General features: G+C 36.6%; 7 protein-coding genes and 1 long non-coding RNA gene across 26 annotated transcripts in view; 4 read left to right on the top strand and 4 right to left on the bottom strand.

Moving 5' to 3' along the window:
* Positions 1–1,708, top strand: part of Corn (microtubule-binding protein cornetto) — a 36,474-nt gene extending 34,766 nt beyond the window's left edge. For 6 of the 9 annotated variants that reach the window (XM_076310259.1, XM_076310262.1, XM_076310260.1 and 3 more), the window contains one exon: positions 124–1,702. In XM_076310259.1, coding sequence (XP_076166374.1) covers positions 124–240 — 117 coding nt within the window. In that variant the 3' untranslated portion in view covers positions 241–1,702. Of the gene's footprint in view, positions 1–96 lie in introns of all 9 variants that reach the window. The other 3 variants (XM_076310257.1, XM_076310256.1, XM_076310258.1) reach the window with 3 other exon arrangements.
* Positions 871–4,103, bottom strand: LOC143146205 (uncharacterized). Its single transcript, XM_076310285.1, has 3 exons — positions 3,992–4,103; positions 2,627–3,311; positions 871–2,122 (listed from the first exon to the last, which is right to left on the bottom strand). Exons 2-3 carry the CDS (start codon positions 2,986–2,988, stop codon positions 2,062–2,064), a joined length of 423 nt encoding a protein of 140 aa, XP_076166400.1. The 5' UTR covers positions 2,989–3,311; positions 3,992–4,103; the 3' UTR covers positions 871–2,061.
* LOC143146206 (uncharacterized) lies at positions 3,097–8,587 on the top strand. The gene is made up of 4 exons (XR_012991851.1): positions 3,097–3,334; positions 6,250–6,588; positions 6,923–8,363; positions 8,448–8,587. It is a non-coding gene; the product is annotated as an uncharacterized LOC143146206 (long non-coding RNA).
* On the bottom strand, positions 4,424–6,592 carry LOC143146202 (uncharacterized). Its single transcript, XM_076310280.1, has 2 exons — positions 6,406–6,592; positions 4,424–5,672 (listed from the first exon to the last, which is right to left on the bottom strand). The coding sequence occupies exons 1-2, from the start codon at positions 6,575–6,577 to the stop codon at positions 4,849–4,851; spliced, it is 996 nt and encodes a 331-aa protein (XP_076166395.1). The 5' UTR covers positions 6,578–6,592; the 3' UTR covers positions 4,424–4,848.
* Positions 7,138–9,960, bottom strand: LOC143146203 (uncharacterized). Of its 2 annotated transcripts, none has more exons than XM_076310281.1 (3): positions 9,158–9,960; positions 8,309–8,805; positions 7,138–7,481 (listed from the first exon to the last, which is right to left on the bottom strand). In XM_076310281.1, the coding sequence occupies exons 1-3, from the start codon at positions 9,419–9,421 to the stop codon at positions 7,385–7,387; spliced, it is 858 nt and encodes a 285-aa protein (XP_076166396.1). In that variant the 5' UTR covers positions 9,422–9,960; the 3' UTR covers positions 7,138–7,384. The 2 variants fall into 2 exon arrangements, with proteins under 2 accessions (XP_076166396.1, XP_076166397.1); XM_076310282.1 differs by lacking the exon at positions 7,138–7,481 and adding an exon at positions 7,866–8,209.
* Pkaap (A-kinase anchoring protein pkaap) lies at positions 8,804–13,770 on the top strand. 4 transcript variants are annotated; one of them, XM_076310270.1, is made up of 11 exons: positions 10,466–10,869; positions 11,118–11,898; positions 11,976–12,099; positions 12,159–12,295; positions 12,390–12,540; positions 12,659–12,773; positions 12,863–13,037; positions 13,113–13,186; positions 13,258–13,310; positions 13,457–13,559; positions 13,659–13,770. In XM_076310270.1, exons 1-10 carry the CDS (start codon positions 10,845–10,847, stop codon positions 13,544–13,546), a joined length of 1,725 nt encoding a protein of 574 aa, XP_076166385.1. In that variant the 5' UTR covers positions 10,466–10,844; the 3' UTR covers positions 13,547–13,559; positions 13,659–13,770. The 4 variants fall into 4 exon arrangements, with proteins under 4 accessions (XP_076166387.1, XP_076166385.1, XP_076166384.1 ...); XM_076310272.1 differs by lacking the exons at positions 10,466–10,869; positions 13,659–13,770 and adding an exon at positions 8,804–9,451 and having other exon boundaries at positions 13,457–13,594; XM_076310269.1 differs by lacking the exon at positions 13,659–13,770 and having other exon boundaries at positions 10,467–10,869; positions 13,457–13,594.
* On the bottom strand, positions 13,748–18,691 carry LOC143146201 (G-protein coupled receptor 143). Of its 5 annotated transcripts, none has more exons than XM_076310279.1 (8): positions 18,289–18,691; positions 17,489–18,051; positions 17,315–17,426; positions 17,134–17,228; positions 16,874–17,052; positions 16,456–16,783; positions 16,117–16,384; positions 13,748–14,399 (listed from the first exon to the last, which is right to left on the bottom strand). In XM_076310279.1, the coding sequence occupies exons 2-7, from the start codon at positions 17,636–17,638 to the stop codon at positions 16,160–16,162; spliced, it is 1,089 nt and encodes a 362-aa protein (XP_076166394.1). In that variant the 5' UTR covers positions 17,639–18,051; positions 18,289–18,691; the 3' UTR covers positions 13,748–14,399; positions 16,117–16,159. The 5 variants fall into 5 exon arrangements, with proteins under 5 accessions (XP_076166394.1, XP_076166393.1, XP_076166390.1 ...); XM_076310278.1 differs by lacking the exon at positions 13,748–14,399 and adding an exon at positions 18,052–18,232 and having other exon boundaries at positions 15,243–16,384; positions 17,489–17,953; positions 18,341–18,690; XM_076310275.1 differs by lacking the exon at positions 13,748–14,399 and having other exon boundaries at positions 15,243–16,384; positions 18,289–18,690.
* Positions 18,416–23,621, top strand: LOC143146198 (lymphocyte-specific helicase). Of its 3 annotated transcripts, none has more exons than XM_076310268.1 (8): positions 18,416–18,917; positions 19,223–20,229; positions 20,518–20,849; positions 20,921–21,317; positions 21,411–21,510; positions 21,655–22,768; positions 22,836–23,094; positions 23,174–23,621. In XM_076310268.1, the coding sequence occupies exons 2-8, from the start codon at positions 19,257–19,259 to the stop codon at positions 23,221–23,223; spliced, it is 3,225 nt and encodes a 1,074-aa protein (XP_076166383.1). In that variant the 5' UTR covers positions 18,416–18,917; positions 19,223–19,256; the 3' UTR covers positions 23,224–23,621. The 3 variants fall into 3 exon arrangements, with proteins under 3 accessions (XP_076166383.1, XP_076166381.1, XP_076166382.1); XM_076310267.1 differs by having other exon boundaries at positions 18,430–18,917; positions 20,921–21,510; positions 21,655–22,301; positions 22,374–22,768; positions 23,174–23,596; XM_076310266.1 differs by having other exon boundaries at positions 18,418–18,917; positions 20,921–21,510; positions 23,174–23,597.
* Positions 23,622–23,632: the final 11 nt, after the last annotated feature.

Raw genomic sequence — 23,632 nt, 5'->3', positions numbered from 1 at the left:
GTAATGGTCGGTGACGTTACCAACACGTATCTGTAAAAATACTTCTGGTGAAGTTTTAAGTAATATTTTTAACGAGCAATTGACTTTTTAAAAAAGATGTCAAATGGAATAATTCCTCTATAGGCGGGTAAGGAGGAATTAAAATTTCACGAGCCCGCAGTTGCTAATAGTAGTGGCCCTGGAGAAGGTACAGACTGCGAAGATCTCAACGCAAACGCAGCGGCTCAACTTCCTTCCTAAACGTGTTTCCTCCTATTTTTTGTTTTGATAATCGTTTTTGACACTGTACATCTGTACTAAGTCTCTACATTGTTTGTATAATTGTTCGTTGGCGCTCAGGCGAGATCCACGCCGAAATGTCCTAATGAATTCGATAGAGAGCTAACGGCATGTAAACTCTGTTCTTCGGCAAATTATGCCAAATGTGATTTGGTAATATCGTAGTCTACGAACTACGGGCATTTTGTGTGTGTCGAAGTCATGTACAGCTTTCTTCGTTCCGTCATAATAGCAGGTATATTCGTGCGCATCGCTTTAGTATTTTATCGTTGCCTCGTATTGTGTATATAACAGTGAAGAACCCATAATTTTGAAGCTGATTCGTAGTCTATGATCGCGATCCGATCGTAATTATGTAACACGGGCGTATCGTTCGGTCGATCGTAATTTAAATCATATTTTGACGACTCATTATCGTTTTGCATAGCATTCTTAAATTAAGGGTTAGTTATCCCGCGTTAGAATTAATTGCGGTTAATTGCTTAAAGCGTAGACGAATCAAGGTACACGTAATTGCGATTAACGAATGAATTTCTCATGCCCACCGAATGCATTTTTGTCGTACTATAACGATGAACATTTTCAAGAGTATTAATTCCTGTGTACTAGGGAAGCGGATAGATTTTAATGTACCTTAACGGATTTATTAAAGTTCACAACTTCGTTCAAATATTAAAAAAAGCACGTGTAATTCTCTAATGCGAAATACAGGGTACATTAGTTTTACGATACAACATTACATCGCGAGGATTGGTATTATATTGGCTAATGGAAATCACTCTAATGAAATAATGTTTGTAATATCATTTGATCTGTTATCGATATTATTTCAACAATAATTCTCGGGGCACCTTTCGTTGAAACGTCTTTAAAAGCAGAGACTTGACAGAAATTGTTCTCGTGAGTATCGATGATGTAAAAAAAAAGAGAACACATTACACAGAGCTGCTTTCTATTTTAATGGTGAGATATATTTGAAAAACATATTCTTATACACGCTTCCATGATTCACAATTATTCGTCATGTAAGTTGAGACGATGTATATAAGTAATCATTGTGAAACTTACTTTGTATTCTAATGCGTTGTAACGATCGTTTTTTTTTTTTTTTAAAGTTTTTCATTTCTTTGAAGTACAAGTTACTTACTATAAACTACATCTGTAAAGTCCGTGTGAAAGTGATCGTTTTCTTTTTCCTTTTTTAACGATATAAACAATTCCACCCAGATGATGTATATTCTGAGGAACATAGTTCTAAGCATTTTTTATACAAAACATTGTGATGATATACCAAAAAGAACTCACGAATAATGTATTTTAATTTTTAATCAAATAAATTTCGTTTCGATAAGAACATATTGTACATTGTATCCTTAAAAATAAGAATGTTTATGAAAGACATGCATTCGAGTTACATTAAACAAAAGACTGTATATAATGTAACATATTATGTTTGCATTAAAAGAAATCCCATGCACATATGTATATACCTTGTATCGCTTGCTAGATCTTGCAATGTAAATTATAGTAGAATATTTTTAGTCTGTAAGATATATTTAACTTTCCATTCTTTTTTTAACCAATCCCTCACGTTCATCTAATTTCTTGCGAGCAATATTAAATAAAATATAACTACCTTAAACTAACCAGTCCATTTTAATGACAAATGTAATACAATTTAATGTGATGGTAAGAATGAGGCGCTACGTGATTATTAGAAAAGTAATGATGAATCGATTAAATCTTACGTTCTCATCTAGTGAATCTATAAGTTGAGACTCTTTACTCTTGACGGAAACGGCGCAAGAACGGAACCAGTAAATTTGCCAAACGTAAGCCAGCTCTAAAATGAAAATATATATATGTTACTCTCGTTACAGTGTCAAGAATCACATTTTTTAGTAACAAAATAGAAACAAGAAATGTTGGGCGCTCAAGGCCTTTTCTCCCGCTGCAAATTATGTCAAGTACGATCCCCCCTTTTGTGGTTTCGGCATGCAATTTTTACGACACACTCATCGATATAACCAAGCAATGTGGTAGGGTTAATATGACTCATTCGCCTTGATCGACCAAAATCTTTTGCTTCTATTCTACTATATATTACATCATTATAATTTAAAATAAATGCAGCAATTAATATAGCCCGTAGCGTCATTGCGCAGGTGAAATTAATAATGACACCACATCATTTTTCGAGCAAACGTCTCGTGGTTAGTCTCGTAGTTGAATAATTTTCTGGTATTTCAAACTATGTATCATCCGAGCTACTTATTAGGTAAAAGATAGGAATTATTACCCAATAACGCTAACTTTACCCGTTTTTGATAGAAAGTTGGCAAAATACCTGTTTGCTGATTTAGGCGCTGGCAATGGTTTAGGTTCTACTTCCGGCTTATCCGAGGTCGGCTTCGACAGATCAAGGATCGGTAAGTCAGGTTTATTACCACCAGCAGCACCAGCTAGAAGAAGCGCTTCAACGGGAGCGAAGACGAGCACCAAACCGTCCACGTGGACACGGTAATTGTCAGTTCCGTTTTGTCGTTGATCGTAATGATCGCCCCCGGAAGAAATTACGACAGGCGCCGTCGTAGTTGGTGATTCCACGATCGACGACTCATTCGCAACCGGTAAACACTTGACTCTGCTAGAGAAGAACGCGGCGAGTAGCAGCACCGTTTTGAAGACTCGCATGTTGATCGATAGCATCGATGTACGTTTCGATTATCGCGTGCGGATATATATGTATATATATAGATCGATGATATTCCTAACGATCTTTCGATGTTTCCGTTTCGTTGTGTCACGAAACAGAATCGAGTTGCAATTCGAATTGTCCTGTTTCAAAGTACCAGTCGGCACGTTGGCACGGCAAACGATCGAGAAACGAAAGAAGGACTATGATGGCTTTTGTTGAGAGAAAAAACGATGCCCGTGGTGTGATGGTAACGTGAGGAATGAACGTCTTGACGATGCGGAGGATGAGCGAGGTGTGACGACGTCTCCTGCCGACCAGCGATCCCGGTCCCCACCTGGCATGGAAACAGATCGTCAGGCAAGTTCAAGAACCTGCGGGCCACTGTGCACGTTCTCTTGCATACATAGCCGGGTGGAGCGTAATCTTGGGTGGAATCGATTTTTCTACATGTGTACGACTTTAATAATTTACTCGCAAGAAATATGGCGAAACGAACAAAAATCGTAGTAACCTCCATTGTTTCGAATCCATTAGCAGAAGTACCGAATATTACGTGGGAAACTATTCTCTTAGACGGATGGCCGAAACGCGCGAGGTCGCGTAGCCAACGAAGTGTCGTCGACCCTTCTTTGTAGCAAGTTCGAACATTCCCTATTCGTTTTTTGTTACGTTCACTTCCATTCTAGACACATCGATGGTTTCGCGCCAAAAGTTTTTATCGCGCGAGTTTCAAATTCTTCTACAGTATTCGTTAAAAAAATTGACTCGTACGTTCGAGAATTTTCTAAAGACAGAGACTCGTTCTTATAATAAGCACTCTCCCCGCTTCAATTATCCCCCCTTGTATCTTTTGCTTCGTTTTGGCTCCAATTAAGTGGCGTAATTCTATTCAAGACGAAGTTCGATTCCAGAACGACGAAAAAAGACCGCGGTAGCCGGTTTACCGCCGAAGTGTACGCAACAAGATATATACGAACATGCGAGTGTATAGTGTACACGCGAGCGGTTACCCACACGTGTATAGAACCGATTTGTAAGGGGCAATGTCCTCGTGTGGCCCCACCGAGTTCATTTCCCCGTTCTTCTGTCTCACAGTCGCCGCCTATTACCGTAACCTTGCCCTTGCTCTCACATTTCCGCCATGCTTGAACTTCGCGAACCATCGTTTTCCTGGTTCACCTCGAACAGCGCCCTCTGACGATGTTTAACGAAAATCGGAATACATCGAACGCAAGTTCAAATATGAAAAGGTTATGCAAACATTGTTCCTACATTTTGTAACAAACAGAAGTAATTTCTCTTTACTCGAGAATTTGGCACGATTTTGGGACATCGGGTTATATGTATTTAGAAACATTTGCAAAGTAGAAGATCGTAAACGAAATACATGGACAATCGGAAGAATATATTTAATAATGTAGTGGAACGAGGAACGACTTGAACACGTCACTTTTTAATACTTTTAATTTATTTCTTCGTCTTCCTATATATAATACAAATGTGCAGTACAATACGACATAAATAATGCAAGTGTAAAAAGAATGGGATGGGTCTTAAAATATACATGTGATTCAATTCGGAATAACGTTCCTGCGCGGGAATTTTAAAACTATTGTACGTTCAAACGCTATAAATGCATCGATCTGTTACATAGTATCTAAGAGCACCATTGTTTAGCTTGCTACTACGGTGTATACATATCACATTTGTTATACATATATCCTTCAATCACTAGCGATAAATGGAATACAGTAATTAGTCTAACAACGCTAATACAAGCTTACGTGTATAATCCGTCGTGATTTCTCAATGATAATTGATAAATGAATCGTAAAGTAGAAAAAAAGATTCCCGCTTCGACCGTAAGAATTTCAATAAAAATATTTGTCGTTCTGGCAGATGCCCGACTGGTCCCTGTACCTCCCAGGTCCGCAGTTCTCGATGCCACCACCCAGCAATACCAGTTCTTGGGACTTGTTGGTCAATTCGTTGCGTTCCTCGGACATCGAGGTCACGTCCTTCTCTTCTTTTCTGGACAATTGTTTCTTCAAAGACATGCCCGGTCTGGTCGCTTTGGGAACCTCTTCCTTGACCGATAGATCATCGGATTGGGCAAGATTTTCCACCGTCGAATACTTAACGTGTACCGGCCTCTTTCTCTGTTCTACCAACGAGGCATCGAGCAATCCACGGCTCTCTTCGTTTCTCCAAAGGCTTCTCGCTCTTTTCCCGGGTTTCTTGTTGTCGATGGACACCTCCGGATTCGGACCCCCTTCCAAGCTCTTCGAAGACGTTCCTGGCTCGATCTTTCCCCCACTGTTGCCACCAGGAGTCTCCGACTTCTCGAGGTGTTTGCTCCTCGCCGCGTTCTCTCCTTCGTCCTTCTCTATGCGCACGATTTCGACGTGGTAAGGCTCTCTGCCCTCATCTTTGTCCTCTGTTTCGTACACAGTGGCCTCGGACAGTTTCTCCGCGGTATGTTTCGACGCGCCGCGCGGTGAGGTTAGACTGTTGAACTGCAACACCTGCAGCGCCTCTTGCGCCAATTTGGACAACGGGCCACCTTTATCGGAATCGAGAAAGACGAATAGGAAGTTCTCGAACTTCGCGTCCACATTGTAGCTGCCGGTCTGTTGTTGATCGTAGCTGGCCGCCGCGGCGTCAGCGCGCGGGATGAATAATGCGAATAGAATGCCTGCGTCGCGGAGACACGGGTCCAAATGTTATTAATGTAAATTGCGCACACGGGACGCGAGACCGGAAATATTTTTCGTGAAACGTTAAACGTTAGATCGGGCACAAACGAATTGCGCGGCGCCGTAGCGTATCGTACGGAAAATCCACGCGACGGTTTCGGGGATCGAAAAAAAAAAAAAAAAAAATGAAGAGGATCGCCCGTTGATCCAGATATCGAGTATATTCGTCGTTCTCCGATGTCTCAACTCACCCTATCGACGCGAATTATTTCTCTTTATTTTCTTTCAGATCAATGTTATTCGCACAACGAATCGAGCAAGAGATACTTCAATCACTTCGTAACACTGATTAGAATATACAATCGTTATCGACACTGTTACTCTCCGTACTAAAAGAATCTCCGAGAGTTTCGTTGAAATCTAATTGTAAATTTACCCGATAGCGAACCGAGTCGAAAAGGAATCTTTTTTTAAAAACCACTTCGCCTTTATCGGTCGTTCGGAGAATGAACCGGAGTTATCTGTACCGGACGATAAAACGATTCTTACTTATTTTTGTTTTTCTTTTTTCTACAGCTACGCGAAATCTCTATCCGTGATGGAAAAAACTCTGCCCGTGTCTCTAACGAAGCGAAACGCACAAGCGCCCGAAGAAAGGCCATCGAACCTCGATAAAAGGACAAACGTGGCGACTCTTATCTCGTTCGAGGATCGCGGCGTAGATTGTTCTACCTGGCAGCAGGAGGAGACGCGCGACGTAGGATACCATCTTGCTGAAGCTCCCTTGGATCCCCTCGGATCGGCCGAGCTGAACGAAGTCTGATCCTCGACTGTGGGAGATCCGTCCGCTTCCTTGGCAGCTTCGGATCCGCCGCCACTCGTATATAGATCGAGGGAGCATCATCGCTGGAGAGGGTAACAAACGCTTCTCGTCCGGCTGGCGATCGACTTAGACGATTAAGAGGAGCGCTAGCCACCCGATAACGACCGGTTGCGTAATTCCCCGATATTATTTTTACCCGTTTCCTCGAACACGGAACGCTGGATAGGAGAGAGAGAATCACTTCGTACAGAACTTCCCAGGATCCGTGGGCCGCTTGTGTCTTAGGAAGCACAATCGGTCTCGATCCGTGGGACCTTCGAAGTATGCTCGTTCACTCGCGTGAACCGACAACCGCACGCGGAAGCCCGTATTTTTAACGAACCCGTGAACTCGTTTGTCGGAAAAATAAAATCGTGATATTTACAGACGGCGAGGATACTACCACTTGTTCCGTCTACCTGTCACGGGACCCTGTGACTGATCTTCGAGGGTTGAAAAATTTCCGGAGACAATCGAGGTGTCGTGGACCTCGATAAAAGGAACGAGAGAGCGGTCTTCTTTCCTCGGCGCAACTCTCGAGTAGATCACCGCAGATGCTTCGTGTGTTTTTGAAGAGACGCAAGGATATTGTAATATCGAGACCGCGGTCTAACGTACAACTTTATTGTCACTGTTTACATGTTTCTCGAAACTATCTTATATATTATTTACAATACTTAGCGTGAGATCGGGCGCGAACGGACCAACGAATAGAAATGCAGGATGAAGCGACGAAACGACGCGCGCATACGTAACACGACGTAAGCCGACGAAGGACGTAGGATCGTCCGTCTTGTACAATTGCACACGATCCCGGTGCGGTTGCGAGCGAGACATTCACGGCACGTTTCAGTTCGAGCGCAACCGATGAACTTCCTCCTGCGCCAGATTCTTCGCGTTGCGCGCCAGGTCGTCCAAGAGTTTCGGAGCGAGCCGCATCGCCAGACTGCGAAACAAACAACCAGAACTTGATGCCATCGAGTACTGTAGCAACCGCAATAAAGATAGAGCGGGATAGAACCGTACCCGTACACTTTCGGGGCTTTAGAACGCGTAGTCGAAGCAGTCGTCTACGCGAAGGTCGTATCAAGGTCACGATATCGCGGACCGTTGAACTCGTCCCTGCGTCGAGCGGTCGTGTCGTTGGGAATATTTATAGTAACGTGGGGGAAACATCCGTGACCTTGAAACGACCTCGAAGGACACAAGTTTGGAAACGTCCACCGGTACCGACGAAATTAATCACCCACGATTAATTACGGATTAATGACTTTCTCAATCGAGAGAAAGAACAGAGAGTTTGGTAGATAACGTGGCGATTGAACGACGAAGAAAGAGAAAGATCGAGTGTTTTATTTACGATGATCGTAAACAATATGTGCGTTGACGTACACGTATCTTTTAGAAGCATTCTCCACCGTTGTCGATCCATCGATGCTTGAAGATCTACCAATCCTATAACTCGATTCACTCTTTCTCCGTCAGTCATGAACGACAAGATTTTACGTTCGAAATATCTCCGAAAACAAATTTTCTTTCGTTCGTCGAGTATCGTCGTTGCAGATGACTGTTTTCAAAGTTGCGTTCTATCGATGGTGGGCCCAAGCCACGACGAAAGAAACTCAAAGTGATCGGTACCGGGAGACTTTCCCCTGTAAATCGGCCTTGTTTCGTCTAAAGGTTAAATCGACCTCGATGTAACGGGTATGTAACGGTTATTATATATTTCAGAGGTTGAACACGAACGATTTCCTCGTCTGGTTTAATACTCACGGTATGAATGACAATTGTCGTTGACTCAATCGACGACAACGACCCTTTCCATCCGGTGAGTATCCAGATCTGCAACGTCGTTTGGTCAATTTCCGTGTCGTGTTGTTAATGGACGATACACTGATGCTCTGTTCCGCAGGATCTTCGTCCACCTGGAAGTTGTTCCCGGTTTTGTCGTTGATTCTTGCCTTCAGCGTGGCGTTCTTGTCGATCGAATCGTCCGGTTTCTCGATCGACGGGGTCTCGTTTGGTTTCTCAGGAACCACCGATGAGGAAACGTTGACGTCGTCTACGGTGGTGTTCGCGTTCAGAGATGCGTCGACTTCGGCAACGAGAGTCGAGTTTTGTACGGAGTCGGATGTCTCTGCGGCATTAGCCTCCTCCTCGGTTTCCGAAGAGGACACCGGAGTGGTGGACTCGGTCGATGCGGAGCTGGTAGTGGGTTTGACGATCGGTTTCACCGTGAAATCGGCGTAATCGTAGAAGTAATCGTACTCCTGTAACCCACGATCGCGATACGTCGCGTGAATGTAATAATCTGTATACGTTGTCTCGTATTTACCTCGAAAATTGTACCTTATTTGTTCGTGGACGATATTAAAAGAATTCTAGCCGATCGAGGTCCACGTACGTAGAATCGAAACGTTCTGTCGGATGATTAATAATCGCGTTAACAATAGTTACGTAAGAACCCGGCTAGTACGACACGTTGTAAACAGTGTCGGAGTAGTACCGACGTGAAAAGATGAAATTCTAACGAGAACGATAGTTCACGTTATCGTGTTATCTCCTCTTATCAATTTACTTTAGCGCCGCGCTCAAAACGGTGGACGATAGTTATCGCGTTACCGTGTAATCGTCGAGTAACTCCGTATCCAGCAACGCCAGGACTTGCACGTCCTTCAGATGGACCTGGACGTTCAGATCGCCGGTCTGCCGTTGATCGTAGCTCGTCGGTAAAGACAGCCCGGTTACCGCGTGATAAACCAAGACGAGGTGGACGTAACGCGGTAACATGATGGCGGACCCGAACATCTTCCGCAGCGAGAGGTTGGAAAAATGCGCGAGGATCGTCGACAGGACTCGGACTGAGCGAATCCGGGTGAGAGGCATCGTACCCCGATGGTCTTCCTTGATATAGTGGTCAGTACGCCGGGAAACCGGTATTCTTTGTCGTCGAACGGTCACGGGTGCCTCGAGCACGCTGCCCGGACATTGGCCCCTCGTGTACCGATATACACGAACGCGTGCACATGTTTGCCGATGATGCCAGACGATTCTGATTTAAATGTTAAAACGACAGACCCGTCGCGTCGACAAACGCGAAAACAATTCGGACGCATCACGAGATTCGGCTCGCGATAGATATGGTACTTACCTCGGTGAATGGTTGTTCTATATAAAATTGTATCTCGACGGAGATCGATTTGTACATATATAGAGTACGACGAAGTAAGACGAAATGTCAAATGCACCGATTAGCATTGTACCCGGAACAGAGACTAGTGGCCGTTTAAGGTCACTGATCCTCACCATGCCGTTTGGCATCGTTCTATCTCTAAATTGTTTCGATCTTGCCCTATCGTAATGTGGAATTCAAGGCACGTCGCAAAACCGTCGGTCCTCTCAAACTTTCCGGAAATTTGAAACAACGTGTAGCAATACGAATCGTAAGTGACAAACGCTCGAGAAATATTGGATAAAATATCACCGCGTACATACCACGAAAACACATTTTTCGCGTGTATATTCTAAGATATTCCATTCAGTAGGAGCGAATACTTTTTGTTTGTACTTCCCACGATCGCGACAAAAACTACCGGATATGAAATTAAGTCAATGTTTTCACTGCTCGTACACACCTTTTTGATTTTTAAGTTTACTTCAACGATTGCTATTTCTTGCAATGTTTCCCATTACCATCTTTACATTTGAAGAAATTCTGTCGAACGAGTAAAGGTGCGAAGATTCTCAGAGAATGCGATTATACGATTCTAGTTTCTTAGTATTAACATTTCAATGGTAACTCGGTTCAAATGGTAACGACACAACCACGAGATGCGCCGTAGAAACATTCTTCTGGTTGTTATGAAACCGCTTAGAATAAATCGTGTTTCACGAACGCAGTAATCTTCCTACGAATCGTTGACATATCAATGATTTCAGCAATACAAACGATCACGATTACGCCAGATCAGAATCTTCGGTGTTGTGATTTATGAACTTTTTTTTACCGTGCGTACTGCATCGGTAAATACCAGGGAAATGCTTGTTCGACTATTCGAGGCAGCGATTCTAAACAGAGCGGCGATGACATTAATGATGATTCGATGAAATGTCATGTGTCGTGTGTGCGCGCGATTGAGGAAGTTCACTGTGTGATTTTCCTAATTCAGTGCTCGGTACTGTGTCCGAAAGAAACCCACGCATAATTTTTGCCTGCTACAGGAAGAGACTGGCGTCAGCCTTTGAAACATTATTTCTACGTCCGATCATTACATCGCGTCGCTTATCATGTTTCGTTCTGACGTGAACAATGTTTCCATTTTTTAAGAAGTCTGGTAAATATTCCTCGCTCGTTTGTTGTGTGGTCCATTGATATTTCACGTAAGAGCGGAATTTTTGTTGATTGCGTCGTATCTAACCTAAAGATAAAAATATTTATCCCTCTGTCATTTGAAACTTCGAGTTGCGTGCTCATTGATATGAACGATATGATCAAAGAAAATCAAATAATTTTCTGAGTTTATAGTCTTTGGTGATTTTTATTGTGTAATTAGATACAGAGAATAATTTTTTATGATTTTAGGGCAAAGAGACAGGCCCAGATCTTTGCAAACTTCTCCTACAAAGTCGATAAGTTCTGGGAAATCATTTGGAAATATATTCAATGGTGGTTCATCCATCCAAATACCAACAAGTACAGTGTGCAGCCTTGAGGAAGAAGAGGAAAACGAAATTTTCAATGGGAATACAAGAGAAACATGTTCCTTTGGCTCTCAACTCTCTAAAACACTACCACAGATTCTTGCAGACAAAGTTGCTCTTGGTTATTTCATTCAATTTATGGAGACACGGAATTGCATAGCACTTATTAAATTTTGGCTCGAAGTCGAATGTTTGTGTAGTTCAATTGATGTACAAGCAGTTAAAAGGAAAATTGTCGAATCTTCGAGTTGTACAGAAAATTCTAATAGGCTTTCTGATTCAGTGGATGACAATGAAAATTTTCATTGCGAGGTGACACAGGATACAAAGAATTATTGTGAAACTAAAAATATATTGTTCAACGAGTATGTAAATAGTAATGATACAAAATCAAATTACAACGACATGCCAAAGACTAGTCAAACAATAAGCAGAATGCGACAATCAAATTACAACTGCAAGAGGCGAGACATGACAACTACTAAACAAGATGCTTTAAGAATTTACAAAAAATATATCACTAAAGGTGCTTTGGGTATAAATCAAATTCCTGAAAACCTAAAAATAGAAATGGAAAAAGCTTTTACCTGCGAAGACATTGAGCCTATGTTGCAGTGCTTATCAGCTGTTCAAATAATTGTATACAAGATATTAGAAAATGAGTGAGTATAAGAGAGCTACTTAAAACTATTTAGTAGTCCTTTGAAAAGGATGGAAATTTTAATATGGTCTTTTCCAGACACATTAATGACTTCTTAAGAAGCGAATTTAACTGCAAGCATCAAATTGATGTTCTTACTAGTGGCAATGTACAGTTGACAGATATATTGTACAATGAAACTGCATTCTTTTATTTCATGGAGGTAACAATTCTGTTTAGATAATATCTTAAACTTTCACAATTAAATCTGTGGTCTTTCAGTTTTTGGAACTTGAAAATAAACGAGAATTACTAGACTTTTGGATGTCTGCCATTAATTATAAACAAAACTTATTGGAAAAGAAGGAGGCCACAGACCCTGAGGAAGCACAAACTGATGCTTTGATTATTTATGACAAGTATTCTTTTTTTTGGCAATTCTTTTTTGTAAGTTTTAAACGACATTTTCTTTGAAGAAAATTGCTAATGTTATTATTATTTACAAACTTATAGGTATTTTAGTTTGCAAGCAACAATGCCACTTGGATTTAGCGATAAAATTCGTTTCCAAGTAGAACAAAACATTTGTCACGAAGATGGGGAGGGACCACGACCTGACTGTTTCGATAAACCCTGTAAAATTGTATATAATTTTCTGAATAAGGTAAAATAACATTCCAGTGCTGTGTAAGATATTAGTGTATCTCTGTAATTGATATCAAAAAATCAATATTGATAAGAGTTAACAGCACCGCGTTCAGATAACATTATATTTCTTCCAGCATTATCTACTCACCTTCTTATCATCGCAGTTATATTACAAATACTTATCTGAATTGATCAATACTATACAAAGCAGTTCATGTTCGAGTTTACATCCTAGGATCAAAAGAGCAGGTTTGGATTGTTTTTATGTATCTTTTATTACTAGTCATGATTGTGATAATAATAAAATAATCTAACACGAGTTTTGTTAATAATTTTAGGTTCTGATTGTAGTAGCGAGGTGAGTTCTGTTAGTATTAATATGCAAAGTACTATACAGGCAGGGAGTGAAGGGCATAGATCAGTCAATAATAGTGCAAGTATCAGTGGTGTTATGAATATTGATACTAGACAGCTTTACGATCCAGATTCCTTATGGAAACGTAATAAATATAGGTACTTAATTGTAAAATGAAAGTCTCATGTAATGAACATTTTTTCAATATACAGTATTACTTACTTATTTTTTAGTTTGAGCGTTGGTTATATCGATGATTTAGGCAGGTTCGTTACCGAAATAGAACCGGATCCTCAGAGGAAACCTGGTAAGTTTTTCAAATTGAAATTCTAGAATATTCAAATGGAATTAAAACAATCGGATGTGAAATAATTTTAGAGTCCCGATTAACGCGTGTTGTAAGAAGGCTTGTAAATATGGAACAAGACAAGGTGAGTTTTCTGGCATATTTATTTGTAGTGTATATATCAATATATTTTATTAAGAAATCTGTTTTTAATAAGTATCGTTAAACGTACGATTTATTGAATATTTTGAGTTGATATGGTTTTAAATTATAACGAATCGATATAATTAGGCTAAAGAAGAGTTAGCATGGAAGATTGCTGAGATGATCGTTCGTGAAATTACCTCTTTGACTCTAGGAGCTTCGAATTTTTCATCCTGATGACATACTCTATGTACGATGACATCGATTTTTTTTGTTGTATAATATACTTCGCACTTTAAATGCTTAAAGGTAAATATTTTTTTCAATATAATTTTTTAAACGTTCACAGGCCGATATCACATATTTTGCCAAAGTGCCAAATCGAATAAGAATAAAACGAAATATTTTATTACATTTAAGAACGAAATTTGGTAATCGGAGGAAACATGCGTCTATATTTGTAAATTTTCATACTTTTATTACCAATATTTTTTGCGCCTTTTTTATAATGCGTGAGTAACCTACGCATTTAAAATTGAGTCTATTATAAGATTACAATTGTGATCAACGTAGATTTAATTAATAAGTATAGATGTATACATTTGAAACAAACGTTTTTCAAAGATTGAATTTTAGTTGCAAAATCGTCATTCTGCCATTATTGAGTCTTTCAGCAGTGCTGCGTAATAAATTATTAAACGATACAGATAAAAACAATTTCGTGCGTTTGTATGTTCAAAAATAGTATGAAGAAATGGTTGAAGTAGCATAAAACAAATTATATTACTGCTATAAATATAAAACTTTCCTGCCTATTTAAATTATAATAACGAACTATATAAACAAAAACGGTAATTTCGTACTTTTGTTACTTTCATGAGATTATAAAAATATTCGTCTCTGTCATAAGATATAATTTATTTGATAATTTGATACTGCCTTTAACGGCGATGATATTAGGATGTGCAGAGCATATTGCTTTGTGTTCAGTATGCTATGTTACATTTTTAATTGTTTAACTGTCAAATACTGTAGACGCCTGACATGTGTACTTCTGATTGTATCGCTTAAATGCAAACATCTCAGGCACCTGCAAAATATTCATAGGTTCGGTAAATTTTACGCTTTGTCCTCTAACATATTTGATGAGAATGTTTTATAATAAAAGACTTAGAAATATATATTTTATGTGTGACAAGTAAAGGGTTTATGACATATCGCAAAGGAATGTGATTAGAATGCGGTATACGTGTTTCAAAATTTAACAAAGTGCACTTTAGATGTAATAGAAATGATTGAACCCTCAACGAAATCCTAATATTTGTAATTTGGATTTCGTGTTAATGTTCTATTCATTTCGCACGAATCGTCTGTAACAATAAGATCTATTAATTCCTTAAAGTAATCTTACATTAGATATCCACTTGGCAGTATTTATTGTAATTTACTATATAGAATTCATAAACGATGTAAAAAAAGAAGGAGTATCCATTTTGTTACTGTATAGTCAAAGAATCTTTATGTATGATCAGTCTTATATAGTTCGTACTATTAGATAAAGTAATTTAGCTTTACATAAAGATTATTTTATTAAAATCGAATCTATTTTTAAAAAGTGACGTATTATATAAAAAGTATGAATGATACGTAGTGTATTAAGAATATAATTTAGATAATAATATGTTTACATGTCGAACATAATATGTAGTCCCATACTAATGTTAAACATGTTAGTCAATGAAGTTCAACGGTGCACGCTGATTCCACTCACGCGTAAACTACGAAGAAACGATAATAATTAGTGTTTTTATTTCGCGTGTTTGTACTAACAAGCTATGCAGTATTTTGGCGTTTTGTACACGTGAAATGTTTTACATATAATATACATTTTAATTATGCTTCGTATTCAAGTTTAACTTGCAACAAGTAAGAATTCTAGATTATATTGTATAGTCTTTGTATTTACATAAATCTTTTGGTGCTAACATAGAGAGAACTCGTTGCCCGAAAATAGTCTTCATACTTCTTACAAAATGTACACAAATCGTTAGAAATGTGAATCATTTGTTAATAGCGATGTACATAAGAATTTTTTTTATCAAGAGGAGGAGGGATGTTGAACAAATAAAAATCTGTTAATCAAAAAAATTGAGATACATGTTTTCAGATACTACATGCACTATTTTCTGATATATATACTTTTTTTGAGGTGCTTCTTAGTAACCGCAACATTAAAGGCACAGGATTATTATATTTTGAAATCAAAATATTAGTTATACTTACATATTATAAACTCCTAACAATTGGAGTGTTTTATGTTGATCATTTGTGATTTACTAATTGTAAAATTGCAGGTAACCAATATTAGATGTACAAAATAAAAGTTATATCGATTAAATAATAGTACTGTCTATACCGTGTTCTTCTCATAAACGTAGAAAATAAAATCTTTTATATTTATAACAATCAACAAACTTGCTTACAGAGAAAAGCACCTCGAGTTAGAAAGATAAATACTTTTTCCATAAAACTTTTTACCACATCCTAACTTTTTAAAGAACTTATTCCAGGATGCAAACATTTGCAACCATTAATGTACAATACATTTATACACAAAACGTTAAAAAATCAGTTATTTTACGTATACATACATACATACCACATCTATATGTAAATACTAATTTCTAGCATTGTTTTAGTCAAACGGGTTTATATTGCAACGAACAATTCAGCATATTATAAAAATATAACTCCTTTTAAAAACTTTAGAAGGCAGTAAAAGATTTATACGTTAATAAATTCGTAACCTTGTATCAATATCATATTAAAAAATCTCGCATATCACAGTCTTCAAAACGAAGAAGATCCATTTATACTTGTATGCGGCGGACAACCATATTTTGGGTTCAACAATGGTGATGATTCAGTTAATCGCATACCCGTGTTTACTTTTGCAATTTGACTTATGTTATAATTTCCCAATTTTTGACAACATTCCAGTCGAAATTTCTCTGTTTTTCCCCATCTTTTGTATACCAGTGCATTGAAGAATGCTTGTAGGGGATTCGTAACAGCCTGTTGATAAAGTACTTAATAATATATACATTAATTAAGTTTTTTACAGTAATAGCATAAGATGTATATACCATTATATACCACAGAGTAATAATAGCTTTAACCGGTAGTTGGAACCATAAGGTCCATAATAGTATTCCATTGATCAAATTTGGCAACCAACACACATAATATACAATGTTGGTTAACGCGAATTTAAGTTTTATAGTTTGTACTAATTTTCTCTCTCTGCCAGTTATTTGTGCCAAACTACAACTAACTGCTGTTTGAAGGTCTCGTGTTGACGCAAAATATAATACAGGATTAACAATCATTACCACTGCTAACAGAACATAAGTAGCACAATAGTTTGGTAAAATACGTAGTATGGCAGTAGATAAAGATGTTAAGTTATGGCAGCTGAAAAAAAGTTTGCACACTTACTTTGCACAGTTTCAAACTGATACCAAAAAGTAAAATTACCATTATTGTCAAATTAAAGGCCCTTACTTTGCATTTGGTATATATAAAATTGCTAAACCAAATGTTGTTAGAACTGCTGGACATATCCATGCAAACGCATGATAACATGTAGGATGTCCAGATCGATCTCCTAGCAATAGTTTCATGTCTATAGCATAGCATAAAGTCCAGATCCATGTGGCCATGTAAAAGTACTGTGTCCAAGCCTGGAAACACGTGGTTTGGCATGTCAGTGTAATGAAAGATAAATGTTAATTGTAAATTAATTTTTAATATAATTAGTTTACTGATGAAAGTGCACAGAAGACAACACTGGAAGTGTCATCTTCCATTGGCATTATAGATTTGAAATTCATCCAAAGTGCTGATCTAATAAATACACCTGAAAGAAAATTCAAGTACAGTACTTTGAGTATTAAATGCAAGAAGTAAACATTGGTATATTAAAAATAAATGTTTGAAGATCACCTAGTGAAGCTAAGAGGTCAGCAATTGCAAGCCATATAATAATCTCTCTACCTCTAGATGAGGATATACTTTGCCATCTGTGGGGAAGACTAGATGCTTCTCTTGGTAGTATCTGTTGAAAAATTCTCTGAGTATGTGTTGCAATATAATTCAATGTATTAAAATATTACTTACTTGATAAACTGCACCTAGGAAACCTATAGCAGATGAAAGCATGCACACTGTGTTGTATACATCTGTGTTGAATTCCTGCATTATCACAATTGCCATGTCCGTTCTATTTGAGTGATGACAACAGAACGTTTGTATCGTTGGATCGGCCATATTACGTTTGATTTTGGTTTCTTGGACATCGATTGAAGGGACGATAAGAAAAACTATCGACGATAAGATATAGCCTACTTTGCAAGTTATTATACGTATTAGTTTCGTTCATATAAATTGAAGCTACGATTATCTATCAATCAAGTATTATTTTTCGAAGTTCCTTGTAAGGAATCAACCAAAGCCTAGTTCAATTTTATCTTAAAACGAAGCCGTACGAGGCTTCTGATGCATTCATCTTGACGCCATGTTTATCGCTTCATGCTTTCATCAGCTTTGTTTGTATACCTTCAACTGATAACACAGATAATAGTGCTGAAATCATATTCCATACTGAACAGTCGGTATAGACGAAATTGTTTATGATCATAGCACACCATCAAAGTCGGTAAATAATTTGTGGTTCTACAAACCTATCAGTTCCAGAAAAAATTGTAACAATAAGTTTTATTTATTCTTATAATTGGATAGTTCAGTTGAATATAGTTTTCAAAAATATCGTTTTTAAACAAAATGGTCGCTTCAAAGCCACTAATATTTAATGTGATCGATTCTTCTATTTCGCAATATTTATACTTGATTTTATTTCTGATTCTGATTTTTGTCAAAATAATTACGTAGTTATTATAATGTTCATGAAAAAATATTACCTGCAAAGTCTACTTTATGTATAGTCTGTACATCTTATATATGACTACATACGTTGGACGATGACGTGTTGTTGGGGTTAATGATACGCTCTCAATGTAAATGTCTCGTACAAACATTAATGTAATATCTTTTTTTTATAAGCAAAATGTTCAGTAGTGGCAGAAACACAGGTCCATGCAGGTTTTCATTGATTTCTTTGTTTCTCAGCATTGAAAAAAACAAAGAATGAGTTACATGAGAAACATCACTTGTAAATTACCTGATCTAGTGTTTGAAGTGCTGTATTTCTTTCAAGCGGTAAAAACATGCGTACACACTCATAAATTGTACACGTAAGATGAAAAATCGTGGGACACGAACTTCCATTAAATGATAGGTCTAGCTTATATCTTGTCTATGCCCACAGAAAATATAGAAAGCGTGCATAGCTTTGATTTAAAGCCCTCTATACGCAAGTAACAACGTATTGCAGTCACATTTGGCGGGATTTACTTACGACAAGAGGTCTTCATACTTCACCATTAATTAGACAAGTGTAAAAGAATTATTTTAAATTGCTTGTAGAAAATGGAGGAAAGAAATAGTAACGTAAAGACTAATATATCTAATGATAGGAGTTTAATCACAGGTAAATTTTAAACATCGTATAATAATAGAAATATATATTACTTGTTTAAAATAATATTTGAATAGTGTATCAATTATAGCATTCACATTATAAAAATAAAATATGATAAATATTAATTGCATTAAACATATTAGGTGGACCGGAAAGTAATGTCGTTTCTGCGCATGTCACTATTTGATTGTCATTTGTCAGCTCATTGTGTACATTAAAGTCGTAGCAAAGACATTCTGAGGTTATAGTGACTTGTTTAGTTGTAAATAATTAAATTTAAAATTTTTCTTTACAATTTTGGGTGAAATGGCCAGCCAAATACCAGAAGAGGTACATATCCGGCATTGCATGCTTTTTGAGTTTCGCAAGGGTAGTAACGCAACAGTTGCTACCAAAAACATTTGCGATGTTTATCCAAATGCATTAGACGTTCGTAAATGCCAAAGGTGGTTTTCCAAGTTCAAATCCGGTAATTTTGATCTTTCCGACCCGTATCGATCAGGAAGACCAACAACGTTAGACAATGACGTGTTAAGTGCGGAAGTGGAAGCAAATCCGTGTCAGACAATCGAGGAATTGTCAAACAGTCTTAACCAACCTTGGTCGACCATCCAAGAACATTTGCAGCAGATTGGGAAAGTAAGCAGAGCAGGTGTTTGGGTCCCGCATAATCTGTCCGAAGAGAACAAGGCTAACCGATCCACCACATGCAACTTATTGCTTCAACGGCACAATACAGAAGCGTTTTTTGATTGCTTGATCACCGGAGATGAAAAGTGGGTTCTTTATGATAATCCAAAACGCAAAAGGCAGTGGCTCTCTCCAAATGAATCGCCACAAAGTACTGCTAAGCCAGGTTTACACCCCAAAAAGGCCCTTTTGTGTGTTTGGTGGAGTATTCGCGGCGTTGTTCATTTTGAAGTGCTGAAACCTGGACAGACTGTGAATGCAGACCTTTACTGTGAACAATTAGATCGTGTAAATAAATCTTTAATTGAAAAGTGGCCAGCGATTGTCAACAGAAAAGGCGTTATTCTGCAACACGATAATGCAAGACTGCACTGCGCAAGACGAACCTTGGCAAAAATTAATGAATTGGGGTGGGAGGTACTGCCTCACCCACCATACTCGCCCGATGTTGCACCATCGGATTTCCATTTATTCCGATTGCTTCAACACTTTCTAAGTGGCAAAAGATTTGCAAATTTGGATGATATTCAAAATGCCATCTCTGTATATTTTGCTCAAAAACCAATTGATTTTTATCGATCCGGCATTGAAAATTTGCACACTAGATGGCAAAAGGTTGTTGATAATGAGGGTGATTATATCATTGATTAAAAATAAAAACTCGTTAAAAATTTATGTTTGAATTTAATGTAAGGAAACGACATTACTTTCCGGTCCCCCTAATATAATTACATAAAACTTTCTTTAAAATTTAAAAGGCTTATTATAGTGGGTCTTCTAATTTTTGAAGGGCAAATGAACAAAATAAGCAAAAACGTTTATGTAAATTTGTTTATATATCATTAATTAGCATAAAGATGTACTTTTATATTATTTAATTTTCTTTGATTATGGAAAGTTAATTAAAAGAATATTGCAGGTGATACAAAATTGAACAATGAGCCTTTGAGAGAAAATGTAATACAAGATAATAAAAGAAAACGAAAAAATAACTCTGAAGCAGAAAGTAAACGATTAGCAGAAGAAGAGTACAATCGTGAATTACATGAACAACAATACAAGCAATTAATGCATTTATTGAACAGAAGTAAATTTTATGCATCGTACATCCTTGATAAAATTAATAGTAATTCAGAGAATAATATTAATGAAGTTAACAAGAAACGTGTAAAAAAGATTGATTCTACCAATGAAAATACTCCCCCTCAGGAAAAGGAGAAGAAAAAAAACCACGATATAAGGAATGAAGATGTAAATAAACTTATATTACAGTTTTTATGTAGTCTGGATGATATTTCTAATACTTATTTTTAATTTTGTAGGTACAAAAAAAAATAAACTCAAGAAATAGTAATTTCAATTTTAATACTGAAGAGATTAAGCATGAATTAGATAAAAATTTTGGAAACAAAAGAGAAGAAGCTGTTGATAATGTTATAGAGACACCAAAATATTTCAATGGAGATTTACGAGACTATCAAAAAGAAGGATTTCAGTGGTTGAAAGTGCTTTATGAGAATGGTATAAATGGTATTTTAGCTGATGAAATGGGACTTGGAAAAACAATACAACTAATAGCTTTATTATGTTATCTGATTGAAAAACGGCAAAATGGTCCTTATTTAATAGTTGCACCTCTTTCGACTATACCAAATTGGATGATTGAATTTGAAAAATTTGCACCAAATTTACCTGTCATTCTTCTTCATGGTTCAAAAAGTGAGAAATATATTTTACAAAAAAAAATTAAACAAAAGCACCAGATTACAAAAACTTTTAGTACCCTGCCAATTGTTATTACTACTTTTGAAGTGCCACTATTGGAGACCAAGTTTATTAAATCTTTGCATTGGAGATATATAATAGTTGATGAAGGACAGAGAATCAAAAACCACAAATGCTTACTTTTTTCGTATGTTTCTTAAAATTTTAAATATAAAACATTTTAAGTAGTATTAATTGATGAAATAAATGATTAGTAATTTACTTTATTTACTATAAGTGAATTTAACTCTAACAGTATTTTATTATAATTTTGTTTACTATTGTGATATAGGGTTTTGAAGGCATGTAAATCCATGAATCGGCTAATATTAACAGGCACACCGCTACAAAACAACTTAGCTGAATTATGGTCACTGTTAAATTTTTTGTTACCGGACATTTTTGACGATTTAGCTGTTTTTAAATCATGGTTTAATGCAAAAGAACTCGAGTATGATGAAGGAACTAAAAAATTTTTTAAACGAGAAGAAGAGAAACATGTATTATCATCATTGCGTGAGATACTACAGCCATTTATGTTAAGACGTGAAAAGTCAGATGTTTGTTTAGATATTCCACCAAAGAAGGAGATAATTGTTTATGCTCCACTTACAGAACTGCAACTTGATTTATATAAGGCTGTTTTAAATCGTGATCTACAGAAATTAAGTAAAATTGAAGAAGCACCACTAATTTTATATACAGAAGATGGTAAAAGACCTAAAAGAAAATGTACTTTAAAGATCGCACTTAATAGTGATTACACAGGTGAAGACTTGACAAGTGATTTGTTTCGAGATAGTGATGAAAATACAGATAGTGAAATTTGGAAAAAGACCGAATCTATGGAGTATGGAAATTTGTCAATGTGGAAACAATACACTAATGTTACAGATCGTAACCTAGATTTTTTAATTAACATTAAACCTCACAGTAGAAGTATGTTATTATCTTATGAAAAATATTATCCACTGCTATATTTCACTGTTAAATTAATTATTTTGGTTACAGTTACAATGTACAAAAAAATTGTAAACCACCCATATCTTGTTCATTGCCCATTAAATGAAAGTGGTTTGCCAAAAGTAGATGAAGATTTAATTAGAGCATCTGGTAAACTTTTAGTGTTAGATGTAATGCTTGCAAAACTTAAAGATCAGGGACATAAAGTTTTGTTATTTTCTACAATGACAATATTATTGGATGTGATAGAAGATTATCTTTCACTGCGCGATTATAAATATGTCAGATTAGATGGTCTCACTCCACTCAATATAAGAAAAAAAAATATTGAGCTTTTTAATACGGACACTGATTTATTTCTGTTTCTTATATCTACAAGAGCAGGTGGTGTTGGATTAAATCTTGCTTCAGCAGATACTGTTATTATATATGACTGTGATTGGGTACATAACATTTTATATTTATGCTTTGTAATTGTTTCTAGTCAAAAATAATTAAATGTATTTATAGAATCCACAAGTGGATATACAAGCTATGGCTCGTTGTCACAGAATAGGACAAACACGGCCAGTGGTTATATATAAATTTTGTACTAAAGGAACAATTGATGAATCAATTATTAATCGTGGGGAAAAAAAACGTTTTTTAGAAAGAGCAGTAATTTCAAAGAGATCTGAAATACTTAATTTGTATAGTAAAGAAACATTGATACAATTAAAGAGGCTTTTGGACTCAAAAGAATGTCAAGTAGTAACAGCTGAAAATGAAGGTAAATCATAAACAAATATTTCTTGTATCATTCTACCATGAAAAGCTCTATATGATTGTAATAATAATCTTTGATACAGTTTTTACAGAAGAAGAGCTTAACAAATTATTAGATAGAAGTGACCTGTGAGCAAGTCATAAGGAACTTTAAAAAGCTTACATTTTCTTGAAAAGAATTGCATAAAGAATATAAATGAAGCCATTTCTTTTAGTTTTATGGGTATTTTTTATATTATTATCTAATATTTATTTTTCGTACTTGACTAAAATAATTGATAAGCAGTTTGTTGTGAATTTTTAAGATGATTTGTGAGTAGTAGTTCAGAGACCTCCAGGGATTGCCTCCCTGTTGGCTCCAAGATTTTGTACTGGATTTTATAATAAAATATAAACAAAAATTAATGAAAATTTTATATTACTTAATATGAATTTGTATTCAATTATATATTTGATTTATCATTAATAAAAAGCTGTTTATTCGAATATGTAATAAGAAAAACTTTTACTTATGGAATGGTTTAATATACATATGTACCAAA

This window comes from Ptiloglossa arizonensis, chromosome 4 (assembly GCF_051014685.1).
Source record: "Ptiloglossa arizonensis isolate GNS036 chromosome 4, iyPtiAriz1_principal, whole genome shotgun sequence".
In the NCBI taxonomy this organism is placed as follows: domain Eukaryota; kingdom Metazoa; phylum Arthropoda; class Insecta; order Hymenoptera; family Colletidae; genus Ptiloglossa; species Ptiloglossa arizonensis.
This window is presented reverse-complemented; position numbering and strand designations above follow the sequence as displayed.

Coding starts and splice junctions, on each gene's coding strand:
- LOC143146202 (XM_076310280.1), bottom strand. CDS start 6,577: ATGATGCTCCCTCGATCTATATACGAGTGGCGGCGGATCCGAAGCTGC. Junction 5,673..6,405: donor GCGTCTCCTCCTGCTGCCAG/GTAGAACAATCT, acceptor TCCGCGACGCAG/GCATTCTATTCGCATTATTC.
- LOC143146205 (XM_076310285.1), bottom strand. CDS start 2,988: ATGCTATCGATCAACATGCGAGTCTTCAAAACGGTGCTGCTACTCGCC. Junction 2,123..2,626: donor GCGCCTAAATCAGCAAACAG/GTATTTTGCCAA, acceptor TTTTCATTTTAG/AGCTGGCTTACGTTTGGCAA.
- LOC143146198 (XM_076310266.1), top strand. CDS start 19,257: ATGCTTTTTGAGTTTCGCAAGGGTAGTAACGCAACAGTTGCTACCAAA. Junction 20,850..20,920: donor ACGATATAAGGAATGAAGAT/GTAAATAAACTT, acceptor TTAATTTTGTAG/GTACAAAAAAAAATAAACTC. Junction 23,095..23,173: donor AGTAACAGCTGAAAATGAAG/GTAAATCATAAA, acceptor TCTTTGATACAG/TTTTTACAGAAGAAGAGCTT.
- Pkaap (XM_076310270.1), top strand. CDS start 10,845: ATGTTTCCATTTTTTAAGAAGTCTG. Junction 12,296..12,389: donor GCTTTGATTATTTATGACAA/GTATTCTTTTTT, acceptor ACAAACTTATAG/GTATTTTAGTTTGCAAGCAA. Junction 13,311..13,456: donor TAAATATGGAACAAGACAAG/GTGAGTTTTCTG, acceptor CGATATAATTAG/GCTAAAGAAGAGTTAGCATG.
- LOC143146201 (XM_076310279.1), bottom strand. CDS start 17,638: ATGGCCGATCCAACGATACAAACGTTCTGTTGTCATCACTCAAATAGA. Junction 17,229..17,314: donor TGACCTCTTAGCTTCACTAG/GTGATCTTCAAA, acceptor ATTTTCTTTCAG/GTGTATTTATTAGATCAGCA. Junction 16,385..16,455: donor TTACTCTGTGGTATATAATG/GTATATACATCT, acceptor CTTTATCAACAG/GCTGTTACGAATCCCCTACA.
- LOC143146203 (XM_076310281.1), bottom strand. CDS start 9,421: ATGCCTCTCACCCGGATTCGCTCAGTCCGAGTCCTGTCGACGATCCTC. Junction 8,806..9,157: donor AGTTACTCGACGATTACACG/GTAACGCGATAA, acceptor CGTGGGTTACAG/GAGTACGATTACTTCTACGA. Junction 7,482..8,308: donor CGACAATTGTCATTCATACC/GTGAGTATTAAA, acceptor TTTGTTTCGCAG/TCTGGCGATGCGGCTCGCTC.